The 13,651-nt window shown below is 38.1% G+C and overlaps 1 protein-coding gene across 1 annotated transcript in view; it reads right to left on the bottom strand.

Annotated features, from left to right (window-relative positions):
* SNTG1 (syntrophin gamma 1) overlaps positions 1–13,651 on the bottom strand; it is a 311,423-nt gene that overhangs the window by 90,362 nt on the left and 207,410 nt on the right. Inside the window, exons 8-11 of the mRNA XM_053997588.1 lie at positions 12,064–12,166; positions 10,549–10,631; positions 5,257–5,387; positions 620–749 (exon numbers count right to left, since the gene is read on the bottom strand). Of these exons, the coding sequence (XP_053853563.1) occupies positions 620–749; positions 5,257–5,387; positions 10,549–10,631; positions 12,064–12,166 (447 nt within the window). The remainder of the gene's footprint in view (positions 1–619; positions 750–5,256; positions 5,388–10,548; positions 10,632–12,063; positions 12,167–13,651) is intronic.

Raw genomic sequence — 13,651 nt, 5'->3', positions numbered from 1 at the left:
CAGGCAGGTCTAGGAGACCTCTTAATTGAACTTAATATTTGAAAAAACTTTTACATAACATTTATTCCTGCATCAACAAAAAGTGGTATTTATCCCACAAGCTCAGATGGTAAGAGTGCAGTGCATGAAGCATAAATGCATTGAATCATTGCTGATAATGAATATCTATATCTCCACCACAGAAGCACCTTGCCTTTCCCATCATGACAAACGATACCTAGACAGACCTAAAATCTAATTCAGATCTGGTTATACCAGCTTCTATAGAGATGTGCTATGAAGAAATCACAGAATTTTTGTATTTTCTATGCGCTCCTGCATCACACCTGGCTTCCTCCTGTGTGTCTGGTTTTTGCTTCTAATCCTAATTGGTGTTCCTATGAAGTGAATAACTCTGATAGCAACAAAGTGAATTATATGACTGTAGGGAAGAGTATTTTCCCATTCAATGGTTTCTCACAGAGTCTGATTTGACAACAAACTTGAGCTGACTTCTCTCAGACAGCCTCAAGCATTGTTTATATGCAGATAATTCTGTGTGTGAACCCATTAGGCTTTTATGACAGTTATAATCAAATATGATTGGGAAACCTTCTGGCTTACTTGGATCCATACTTACATTGTGCTTTGTGAGGTTGGAAATGTTACTTGCTATTGCTTGTAGCCAGTCAATACAGTCTTCAGCAGAGAGACACTGAATTATTCCACTGCAAACCCCATCCACAGCAATTACTTGGAATGCATTTTGCCTATAGACATATCATAACAGATCAGGTCAGAAGAAAATTTTATCTTTTCTAGCACATCATCCTAACAATACTTGTAAAAATGCTTTTCTTTCAACTACAATGAAGGTCAGCCAGTGAACACCGATAAAATGCTGGTTTTCCTGCTTTATAAATACCTGACATATTAAAACAACCATGCTAAAAGGTCAACTCAGACAATATTAAGCTTCCATAAGGCTATAAAAAAATTCCATAGACCAGCTCCACAGAACCTGGACCATCAGACTGTACAACCTCAGAAGCTGAACAAGTGACAGAGCTGATTCATATCTAAGACTTAATCTTTAATACAGCAGGCTACAGAGAAGGAAAGTGCATTGGAAGCCATAGGCAATAATTTGGGAAATTCAGTGAATACCAGTATCTTTTTCTCAACACCTTTGTTTTATTTTTATAATACAGTGTCTAAACACATTTGGATTACTGTCTGGAGGCCCCTTGTTGGCTGCTCACGCTTATAGAATTCTGTTTCTCTTCTAAACTACTGATTGAAAACTCGGAGAAGTCAAAATTGATCAAGTAGCATTAATGATTTTTCCAATTGCACTTCTGATCATTACCAAAATACACTCCTACCTCTGTCTCTACCCTCAGCACCAATCTGGGCACATATACAAAAATCTATCATGCATTATATACTGATTTTCCACTTCCAGGCACTGAGCAATTATAGAACAAGAGAAAAATTTTCAGATGCTAAAGCAATAACAGACCTAATTTCTTCAGTAAATTGCTTTATTTGCTAAAAGCTCTTGTAAGGCTCACAGGTCTCTGTCTTCAAAACCAAAAAACCTCAATAATAATCCATATCCCAGAATAGGAGATTACTGAACATACAGAGAATACCAAGTTCCACTGCTGACATTCTGCTACAAACCCAACTGTTAATGACCAATTCATAATTAAGATTAAGTACATCATTCAGATTCTTTGAGAATGGCTCAAGCAAAGTGCCTGTAATCTCCAGGGTAAAACTGAATGTCACTAATGACAGCTTCTGGCACCTGAAGACAGATATCAATTTTTAAAAGCTGTTTGTTTGGGGTCTATTACCTCTTAAAATTTTATACTAATTGTACACAATGTAAGGCTAATATTTGTCTTAATTCCATCCATGAACAGATTGTTTCTTCAGTCAGGAGGAGCAATAGAAATGAACTAGAGCCATGACTTTGCTTTGAGTGTTCCAGCATGTTCTTGCAGGATAATGAGGCTTATATTAACATGATCTTTCAGGGTTCTTTGGTTTGTTTAAATCCAGCAGTTTAGTTGTCTTTTCTAGAGGTAGTGATTTTTCTTTAAATTCACAAAAATACCAACCGAGACAGACTTATTTCAGAGACTCATTTTCACAATAATTCTAGTAAAGTTTTGAGGAAGATTTATTAAAAGAATCTTCAGGTAGTGTTGCTAGCATTTGTTTATTCTATCCTTTATTTTAGATGGCTATAAATATAAATAGCAAATTTGTCCAGAATAAATTTCTAAATCCTTACATGAAAACCATAGCATGGGATCAAAATTGTTGATTATCTCTTTTAAGAAAAATAACACTAATTTCAGGACTTGCCTTGTTTCCACTCAGTTTATCATAAATCAGAGCAAATACACAAACCCCACACAATATTTTGTATTTTTGTACACAAATACAAAAACCCCAGATTCAATCCCCATGCATATATTTCCCTTGGACTACAAATACAGTGAATCTGGTGCATTTGGGGCATCAGATTGTTCTTACTGTTCCTAGGAATTTGATCTGTGCAAGTATAAAATCATTAATCCATAATGTTATTACCCAAGTATCAACTCCAAATTACTCAAATATCAATAGTATGATACATGGGCACCTACTAAATGACTTATGAATGTGTCTTGGCAGTAGATAGCCTTAGATTATTGTAATAGTATTTGCTTGAATAAGTCTACCAGCCCAAGTCCATAATACCACACAAACCTGAAAACATAATGCATTAAATAGTTGTTTTGTACTAGATTGAACAAATAGTAGATTAATTACTTTAGAATACACAAAAAAATTGAGAATGAATAAACACTTATTCAACTACATGTTTCAGGTTCTGGGCGTTCTGGAACACAAAAGCTATATTTGAAAATAATAAGCTTTGCAAGATTAACCTGAATGTCTTCTAGAATTCTGTATGAATACCCTCCAGAATTTATGTGTCCCAACCCCTCCACTGGAAAAGCTAGAACATGACTATGAGGTTTAATACTGTATGTGAGAACAACATATTTCCCTATCAAACTCTGAATTATAAAAAGTTATTAGGCTTTACATAGTGAAAACAGGCTTGTAAATACTAACTATGGAAAATGTAATGAATTAACTTTCATTTCATATTACTTCCTTATATTATTTTTAATATCCTTTCTTTTATAGTGATGTTCCTAGCAGTCTCTTATAAAAGTATCTACCTTTCTCTCATAACAAATTCTGAGAGGGAGTAACATTTAAAAATGTCTACAGCAATTTAAAATAGTCATATAAACTATCTTGCTAGCAACATAAAGTGTTGGTTCTATGCCTTAAGAAAAACCCTCTCTCATACAGATCCTGCATTTTTGGGTTTTTTAAAGATTTATTTCTTCATATTAGACAGAATAGAAGGACACAAGGAAAAAGTATCAGAGTAGTTTTTCAAGGTTTGGTACGAGTTCAGGTATTTTGTTTCATATTAATATACCTTTATTTTCTAGAAGTTCAGATCTCAGGTATATCATTACTACCTAAGACACTTCCTTTGTTATGTACAAGTTTTATAATATAAACGTTAAGCTTGTTTTTTATTGATGCAGAAGACTGAATTTTAAACCCCTAGGTCTATGAACAGCTGCTTATGTGCTAATATTCCATGTGAGTAGTTCTATACAATTCAGTACCTTATCTGAAGTATACAGTAGAATAGATCTCAGATTTGACTGTTATGGTTTTGGGTGCTTTATGCTTCATTGTTAAATATGGAGCTGAAGGCTTTCACAGAATTTAGTAAAACACCTCCTGCCTCTCTGGTGATCTGATCCTGCTCCAGTTCAGTTCAGCCAAGAAGCCTTTGTAGCCTTTGGTTTCCACCTTGCCTCCCTGGGCCAGCCACTGTTCCTCAACAGACTGAGGTTCATGCAGCCAAGTAAATATGATCCTGCTATTACTGGTCAAAAGCTGCAGGCTGGCTTTAGCTCCACAAAGATCTATAACAACTACTGCCTAATCTGCACTAATTTCAGCTCTGTGAATAGGAGAAATGGCTGGCAGACCTAGGCAGGGTAATGCTAAGAAACAACAGCCCTAAGAAGCAGCTGAGGCAGTGGACAGCTTTTGTGCAACTTTCAAATGTTTACTGAGTATCAATAAGAAACAGTAAAGTTAACTCCACAGGATATTTCCATCTTATTTTCCTCCACTCCATCCTGTTGAGGAGGGGAGTGATAGAGAAGCTTGACTGGCACTTGGAATCCAGCCATGGTCAACTCATCACAATGATGCAATAAAGTTAAACCTCACTATGAGCTTTGGACAGCTATCCCAGTGATTGTGACAAATTTGCAATGAAATTAAATGTTAACACATGCAAAGTAAAAAATGGGGAAAAATAACCTTAGCTATATGGAAATAAACAAAAAAAAAAAAAAAAAAAAAAAAACCCTCCCTACTGTAGCTATAAACATAAAGCAAAGAAGTACAAGATCTGGGAGATGCTTGTCAGCTCAGGCTCTTGCTCATGGTCCTCATCTGAGTATGGCTGCAGCTACTCCTGTGCCTAGACACGTAACCCACAGATTTGGACCTCTAGGCTCACTTCCCAGCCTAAACTGAGCCCCACCTGACCATGATGGACCCCTCTGAAGACTGTCCCTAAGCCTTCTGTGTTCCCCCATGGGGAGCAGTGGGGTAGGATCTTTGTCTGCATGGACAACACCTTGTCTGGCCTCACTGCCACCCTCTCTCTTGGCTTATCTTCCCCATGAGGCAGTCAGCCCTTGCTGCTCTCAAACAAGATTATTTCACCCAATGTAGGTATCAGATGATGTATTTAACACAAACAGAAGGAAATACATTTTAAAAGTATAATCACATTGCAGAGTTTAATGCCATAATGCATTGCAAAAATCAAAGACATAAAAACAAGCTACTTAGAAAGAAGCTTTTGAGGACAGGAGCATTAGCAGCTATTAAATATGACAACATATGTTTCATCTGCAGAAGGTGCTGAGCAATAGATGGAAGTAGAAAGATCACCCATCATCTCCTCACATACCAGGTCCCAGCTGATGTCAGAGGAGAACATGAGCCAAAGTGGACCTAGAAAAACCTTTATGAAAGCTCCTATATTTCATGTCTCAGTCAGCTGCCATGGAACTAATAATGCAATTTCTCCGACAAGGCAACTCCCTAGGGCATGCATCTGTCAACCAAGAAATCAAGTTTCAACCTTCAGAACTTCTTTACCTGCACAAATCTGATCCTGGAAGGTACTGGGAAAATCGTGAATGAAGAAGTGGAATTAATCGAAGATCACACCACCTCTTCTCCCACCTAAGTCCTGGCGATGCTGGCCATGAGGAACATGATAACGTATCCTGAAAAACATTAAAAGGTTCTTCTCAGTTTTGATCTTCATTTTAAGTATTCAGCATATTTAGAAAGAATGAGATAGACTTCAAAGACTTATATTTAATTTGGCAGTGTTCCATTTTTTCCAAAGCACCTGTCATTAGTTTTAGTGAGCACTGGAAAGATTCTGAATAGGACCTCTAAATTATTCACAATACAACCACAATTCAGTTGTTTCCTGTGGCTCTGTACACATTTACATACATATCTTTTCTAATGATATCACCTCAAAACATGGTAATTGGGAACGGAATTTAACATGTGATGAAAATTGTCAAAATTGTCAAAACTACATGCTGAATTGATGAATATTTTAATTTTATCTATTTACAGAAGACATTGCTTATATGAAAACTGAACTTTATCATGTTTATGATAAAATCTACAAAGAATGAGTATTTAAATACCTAGAGTCTAATTTGATCAGTATTTTTAAAGAATATTGGTTTGCATGAGAAATGCTTATAAAAAGTTAAATTATCAACATCTGTTTCTAAAAATACAACACCTCTTTCTTTATAAAATGCTTTATAAAATAGTGCTAATGATGATGTTATTTTTCTGAGAGAGCACAATTCTTCAAAGTACCTTCTCATAGCAACAAAGGATGAGGAAAAGGCTGAGGTATTTAACGCCTTCTTTACCACAGTCTTTAATAGTAAGACCAGATATTTGCGTGGTAGCAAACCTCTGAGCTGGGAGACAGGGATAGGGAGGAGAGTGAAGCCACCATAATCCAAGGGGAAATAGTCAGTGACCTGCTGCAGCAGTTAGGCACACACAAGCCTATGTGGCCAGATGGGATCCACCAAAGGATAGTGAGGGAGCTGGCACAGGTGCTCAGCAAATCACTTTCCATCATTTACCAGCAGTCCTGGCTAACTGGCCAGGAAATTGACGAATATGTTGACAGGAAATTGGCAAATATGATGCCACCTACAAGACAGGCTAGAAGGAGGATCTGGGGAACTATAGGCCTGTCAGCCAGACTTGCGGCAGGTCATGGAACAGATCATCCTATGTGCCATCCCACACCATGTACAGGACAACCAGGGAATCAGGCCCATTATATGCAATAAACCATAAATTACAGGTTTGTGTAAGGCACATCCTGCCTGACCAGCCTGATCTCCATTTACAACCAGGTCACCAATCTAGCGGACGAGGGAAAGGCTGTAGATGTTGTTAACCTGGAGTTTAGTAAAGCCTTTGGCACAGCATTCTCCTGGGGAAACTGGCTGCTCATGGTGCACAATAGGTGCACAGTTCACTGGGTAAAAACATGGCTGGATGGAGAGACCCAGAGAGTGGTGGTGAATGGAGATACATCCAGTTGGTGGACAGTCATGACTGGTGTTGTCTAGGGCTCAGTGTTGGGGCTGGCAGTGTTTAATATTTAACACTGATGGTCTGGAAGATGGGATGAAGTGCACTGTGAGTTTATAGCTGACATCAAGTTGGGTAGGACTGCTGATCTGCTGGAGGGCAGGAAGGCTCTGCAGGGGATCTGGACAGGCTGAATCAATGGACTGAGGCCAATTGTATGAGATTCACAAGACAAAGTTCCAGGTCCTGCACTTTTGTCACAACAACCCCAGGCCGCATTACAGGCTGGGGTGGCTGGAAACCTCCACGATGAGAAAGGACCTGGAGGTGTTGGTCAACAGCAACTGAACATGAGCCAGTATGTGCCCTAGAGGCGAAGAAAGTCATCGGCATCCCGGCCTGATCAGAAATACTGGGGCCAGTAGGACCAGGGCAGTGACTCATTAGGCACTGGAGGCCATGCCTTGAGTGCCATATTCAGTTCTGTGCCTCTCACTCCAACAAGGACACTGAGGTGCTGCAGTGTGTCCAGAAAAGGGCAACATAGTTGGGGAAGGGTCTGGAGCACAAGTCCTGTGAGGAGCAGCTGGGGGAGCTGAGGTTGTTTAGCCTGGAGAAAGGAAGGCTCAGAGAGACCTTATCACTCTCCACAACCACCTGAAATGAGGCTGTAGCCAGGTGGGGGTTGGCCTCTTCTCCCAAGTAACAAATAACTGTATATCAAGATATAAGTAAAATTAAACCTGCTGATTTACATTATTTTTAATTTCAAATTTTATATTTTTTCTTACTGGTATCTTCTATAATATAAATATTACCAAAATTAAGTACACCTTCTATTTTTCTAGAGTGTTCATTCTGTGTAAGATCTATGGAATTATAAAGCTTTGAACTTTACTTTTTCATAAATGTTCATATATCTTTTATGTATATGAATCAAAATACCACAATAAATACGTTAGCTGAGCAGAAAGCCTTTCATAGGTAGTTCACTTTTTTAAAACACTGAATTTCTGGTGAGAAATTCCACAGATTCGATAAAAATAAATAAATTATTGGCTAGGAAGACTACCCTAGGATGTTGTTTTGAACATCTTGAATTTTTAATGTTTTCTCTCTACTTCTGGGAACCTTTCTTCACCTGTGATTAAACTTAGGGAAAAGATGAAATACAGTAAAAGTTCAGGTACAAACTGTAGACCTAGACATGGCTACAGAAATGTTAACCCAACCTTTAGACTGCATAACTCTGTGAACTGTTAAAAAAGACCGAAGTCTTGTCTACTCCAAGTTCTGGGTCAAAAGCCTCCTTCAAGTGAATTTACAGGACTATAAATTAAGAAACAAGACTGTGGCTGTACATCACAGAATCATGGAATGTCTGAGTTGGATGGGACCCACAAGGATCATCAAGTCCAACTCTTGTCCCCACACAGGACATCCCCAACAATCTCACAATGTTCCTGAGAGTTTTTTCAAACTCTTCTTGCCCTCTGTCAGGCCGATGCTTTGACCACTTCCTTGGGGAGCCTGTTCCATTGCTCAACCATCCTCTAAGCAAAGAACCTTTCTCTAATATCCAACCTAAACCTCGCAGACACAACATTCCTGTCACTGGTCACCACAGAGAAGAGATCAGTGTCTGCCTCTCTTCTTCCCCTCACAAGGAAGTTGTAACTGCAATGAGGTCTCCCTTCAGTCTCCTCCTCTCCAGGCTGAACAGACCAAGTGACCTCAGCCTCTTCTCATACAACTTCTCCTCCAGACCCCTCACCATCTTCGCTGACCTCCTTTGGAGCTCTCTTAACAGCTTTGTATCTGTTTTATATTAAGGTGCCCAACACTGCCCCCAGCACTCAAGGTGAGACCATCCCAGTGCAGAGCAGAGCCAGGCCACCCTTGCCCGGTTGGCCATGCTGTGCCTGCTGCCCCCCAGGACAGGGCTGGCCCTCCTGGCTGCCAGGGCACTGCTGACTCATATTCACTTTGCCATTGACCAGGACACCCAGGTCCCTTTCTGTGACTCTGCTTACCAGCTTCTCATTCCCCAGCCTGTCTGTACATCCAGAGGCTGCCCCTCCCAGGTGCAGAATCTAGCTCTTGCCCTTGTTAAAATTCATATGGTTGGTGACTGCTCAGCCCTCAGATTTGTCAAGGTCTCTCTGTAAAGCCTCTGCTTTTGAGAAAGTCAAAAGTTCCTCCAAATATTTGTATCATCTGCAAACTTATTTAGTATCCCTTTGAGCACTGAACCCAAGTCATTGATCAAAATGTTGATGAGCACTGGGCCTAAGACACAGCAGAACCTCACTAGTGACCAGTCACTGGCCTAAATTCACTCTGTTCACTATAACTTTTTGTGTCCAACCATGGGCCAGTTGCTCACCGATCATGTTTATCCAGCTGTCATAATTTCTCCTAGGGAATATTCTGAGAAAAAGGAAGAGCTGTGGCATAAGAGTTGTACATAACTTAGGAATTCATACAGGGGTTTGGTTTTATGAAGAACTCTGTTCCCATGACAAGGGGACATGTCAGAATCACATCTTGGTCTTCACTTGAAAGTTTAATTTATAGAATTATAGACTCGTGATACTAGATTATATTATTTAAACTGAAAGAAAAACACTTGGTTTCAGGGAATTATTGTCAGCTCAAATGGAAACTACAGCTCAGCTAGATCAGTTTTGACACCTGCAAAAAAGGAATTCACAAATGAAAGCATGTTTTTTATCATAAAAGCAAAATTAGAACTGTAGCAGCTAGTTAATAAATTACCTTAGGATCTACTGACATAGCCTTTTTACATACATAACTACATACATACATACATACATACATACACACATACCTATACAGACTTCTGAGACAAATCTGCTTTTGTTGTTGCTGCACAAGTGACATATATTTTTATTGTTATTTCATATCCATTTTATTGGTGTTGTTATTTATAAATTCCACTTCCTAAAATGTCTATAATTCTGAAGGGTTTTCCAAAAGCTAATTGTATTTAAATCTTTGGTATTGATATTTAAATCTGTGGGCTATTTAAAATTTTAATAGAAAAATATGAAAGTGCAATAAAACAAGATGGAAACTAGAAATGGCTGCTCAGTATGGCTTACATTTCAGGTTTTAAAATATTTTCTTAAAAACTATGGTTTATACTGGTTCATTTATTCTGTGCTGTTTCTATTTTCATCTATCACAAAGCCAAATACTCAGCAAAAAACCTTTTGAACAATATAAAATAAAGAAAATTTTGCATTTTCTAGCTAAGAAAAATTTTTAAAGTCCCTTGTTGCACTTCAAAGGCGTCTTTTAGTAAATATCTGACCAGACATCTGTAGCATTTTATCCCAGAGACACTCTGCTCCATGTTATCCCACTTCAGGTAAGGTTTTAAGTACACATTACCAGAATTAAAACACTCTCACTTTAAAAATAGACAAAAACATACACCTAATCATCTTTTGCCAAAAGCTTTAGATAATGTATGCAATATAAAAAATGGAAAATACTATCAGAAACTTTTCTTACTTTTTTATAAATATATATATATTCATTTTAGGAATTTTACTTCCCATGCAGAGAAAAAATGTAGAAGGAAAAACTTTTGCAAAATCCATACTGCCCAAGAAAACAGTAATCACAGGCATCCAGGAACAATCTCAGCTGTAATAATTTGTCACATTTTAATTCCTGATCATAATTTCTGGCTACTCTTTTTTTCTTTATTAGTACTTCCACTTAGCTATTATACGATAATTATTCTTCTGTGTAATTCCATCAAGATCTTACCGTGTTGTTGGGGTGGTAGTTGAGATGCAAACCACTGTCACATAGGGGAGAGGATGTGCCACTGCTTTGGTCACTGGGAGCACCTAATACAAATACAAATTCACAAGAAAATTATTTGTTAATTTGTGATGACATAATTCAAATTTGCATATGTATATCTGCATTCTCCCCAAACCCAAATAACTTCTATCATATATAACATGAATTTACTTTCTCCATTCAGCAAGTATCTGTTTTCTGGTTTGAGTGGATTGCCTTTATAAGCTAAATGGAGGCTCAAGAAAACCTTTCCCGGTGCTTTGATTAAAAAAAAAGTTAATATCTGCTTGGTAAGGAAAAAACCCCTACAATGTTTCTTTCAAATTTGACAGTAAAAGGGAAATGTGTACTTTCTCTGTCGGTTTTTACTTGAAGGAATTTGTCAGATAACCCTTTTGTTACTCTCAGTGAAGTTAACAGTTCTAAATGTTCTTGTAATGGTGTAGGAAACTAGAGTGCTACACCTCAAAAGTGACACGATAGGATCCATGCAAATGCATATTCCTGTGCATCACTCAAGGTACTGTGTGGTACCACAGCCTTTCATAAAAGGGACAAAGGTACTGGGATACATTTTCATTTCAGAATACAGTGTTCCGATTTTTTCCTTGTTTAATTTAAATGTAATACATAAGCAAAAGACAATACAAAAGACAATATTCCATCAAATGTTTATATAAAATGCTATTTCATGATTTAGATTATTTAATTCCTACTAACTTAAAATCAAGGGCTGTAAGTATTGAAATCAAATATTTATTTTTTCATTGCTTTAAACTTGAGCAATTTAGTTCACTCTCTTAGGGAGCAAAAAGCAGAAGGAAAGCAGAGGTGGCAAAAGGCACAGGCTGATATATAAATATGCTTAGATATGCTGCAATTGTCTATAATTATGCATCCACACTTACAATTTAATATAATTAAAGGAAGACAGCTGTCTCTATATGACTCTCATGGGGCGAGTTCACTAAAACTCAGTTTGGACTAAAACAAAATACTTATCATTCTAGAGTAATTTATTCTTAGGTAGACAGACATCTCCACCCAAGCCTCTGAATTTTAAACAGTAAAGTCCTCTAAATATATACACACAATCTCATTTTCACATTTACAAGAAAAAAAAAAAAACTCCCTGGGACTAAAATACTAGCTGATGCTGCCCGAAAAATTTATTTTAAATACTCTGCACCAGGATGTGAGCTATTGCAAATTAATGTAATTCTACTGTTTTACTCCCAATTTTACTGATTCACACCAGCCAAATGCCTGGTTATCTGTTTTTCAACCATAGATAGCAATTTTTCTCTTGGGGTCAATGTTAACACAAGCCCTGGCAATAGGAGCAACTCATATTTAGACAGTAATGCTGATTGTAAAAGCTGCTGTCAATCACCCTCAATGCACAGTAGTTTCAGAAGCTGCAAGCGTTCATGGGTATGGAATTGAGGGTTCTTTGGTCATGTAATAAAGGCTTACATGCACAATCTTCATTGAGTGGCAGTTTGAGAAAAGCAGGTGCTCTTTTTAGAAAGGACACAGTCAGGGTCACTTCTTCCCCTGCGTTGCGAAGGACCTGTACCTGGAAAAGAAATAAAGACAGACGCCTTGAAATAAATTTATGACCAAAATGCATTAGCAAATGTCAGCAACACCACACAGCTCTCCCATACCAGAATATAACTGCTTAGCAGTTTATTGTAATTACATTTGTTTGACAAGAAAGCAAGACGTAAAGCTTGCTATGCACTTGTCTATTGGGTTTCTAGCCACACGTACAGTGAACGGGGTGAGGGGGGCATTACCCTCCTGTTTTAGTATTGGCTTTGACCTGTGCTATTGCAGAACTTGCTACTTGAAACTATTCAGCTATGTAACTCCTTTCAGCTCTGGAATCATCCCCCCATACATGTATGTATTTAAAAAAAAAATACATATTTTCTCTTTGCATATATATTTTCTCTTATAAATCCTCAACCAAAACAACAGCAGTAGTTTTCACAACTGTACCATAATCCTATGAGCAAGTCTTTCTAACACACAGAGTTAAATTTAGCTGAGGCGCTCCAGCATAGATGAGAGACCTAATCTTCATCACAGACACAGAGGAAAAGAACCTATTTTAAGCCTTAAATCTTAGATAAGCACAAGCTTAGGTTTTGCCAAAGGGCAGCTTGCATTTTGGACATAGAATGTGCAAAGCACCTATCCAACTGGGAATACTTTTAGCCTTCCTGTACTTTCCCACTAGAAACCCCTTTGGCTTCTGCTCATCTTTAACTTTTGTGAGGTACAGCTTTACACACCCCAAACATACAGCAGAGGGAGGGACTCCAGGCACCTCCCAAGAGTAGCAGTAAGGAAGCACGAAAGCAACTAAGCCAAATGCTGTATTAAATAGCTGAGGAAGAACATTTGAACTGGCTTATGAGAGCCAAGAAGAACCAGATCTGTTTCAGAAAACAACCATTTCCTGTTCTGGCTCTATAACTTCAAAATTCTTCAAGGGCTGATTAAATTTGGGCATACAATGACAGAAGATTGTACCATGCCTCTCTTTGAGTGACTATGTTCATACTGCGCAGACAGCCAGCTCACAGGCAGCTGAGAGCTGCTGTGAGAGAGAGAGATGCTGCACAGTGAGACATTAGGGAATCATTTTAAACTAGAACATATCTGCTCCCTTTCTCCTTTGTAGCTGGATAACACACAAGTAACCCTTCTGTCATGCTGCTTCTTGTGAGAAAGCCTTGTAAATAATTTATGAAGCACTGCTATTCTTTAATTATGCTTGTCAATAACCTACTCAACAGATTTATTTACATGCATGTGTATAACTATACACTGGGATGCTTTCACATGGAACCACGGCATTGTGCTGTAAACTTAAAGCAATTCTTCAGGAAAAAGTGTCAACTTTGCCTTGAAACACAATATTGCCTATTCCATGCTGGTTGCCACAGAGGAGTAACAGTATGATGACAGAACATTTGATTCAGTAACTGAAATTTTAGGGTCTTTATGGTTTAAAATAGCACAGTGGTTGCCAACACACATTTTGCAGTTT

The sequence above is a fragment of the Vidua macroura genome, chromosome 1 (genome assembly GCF_024509145.1).
Source record: "Vidua macroura isolate BioBank_ID:100142 chromosome 1, ASM2450914v1, whole genome shotgun sequence".
Classification (NCBI taxonomy): Eukaryota; Metazoa; Chordata; class Aves; order Passeriformes; family Viduidae; genus Vidua; species Vidua macroura.
The sequence above is the reverse complement of the archived record's forward strand: the minus strand, read 5'-3'. Positions and strand labels throughout refer to the sequence as shown.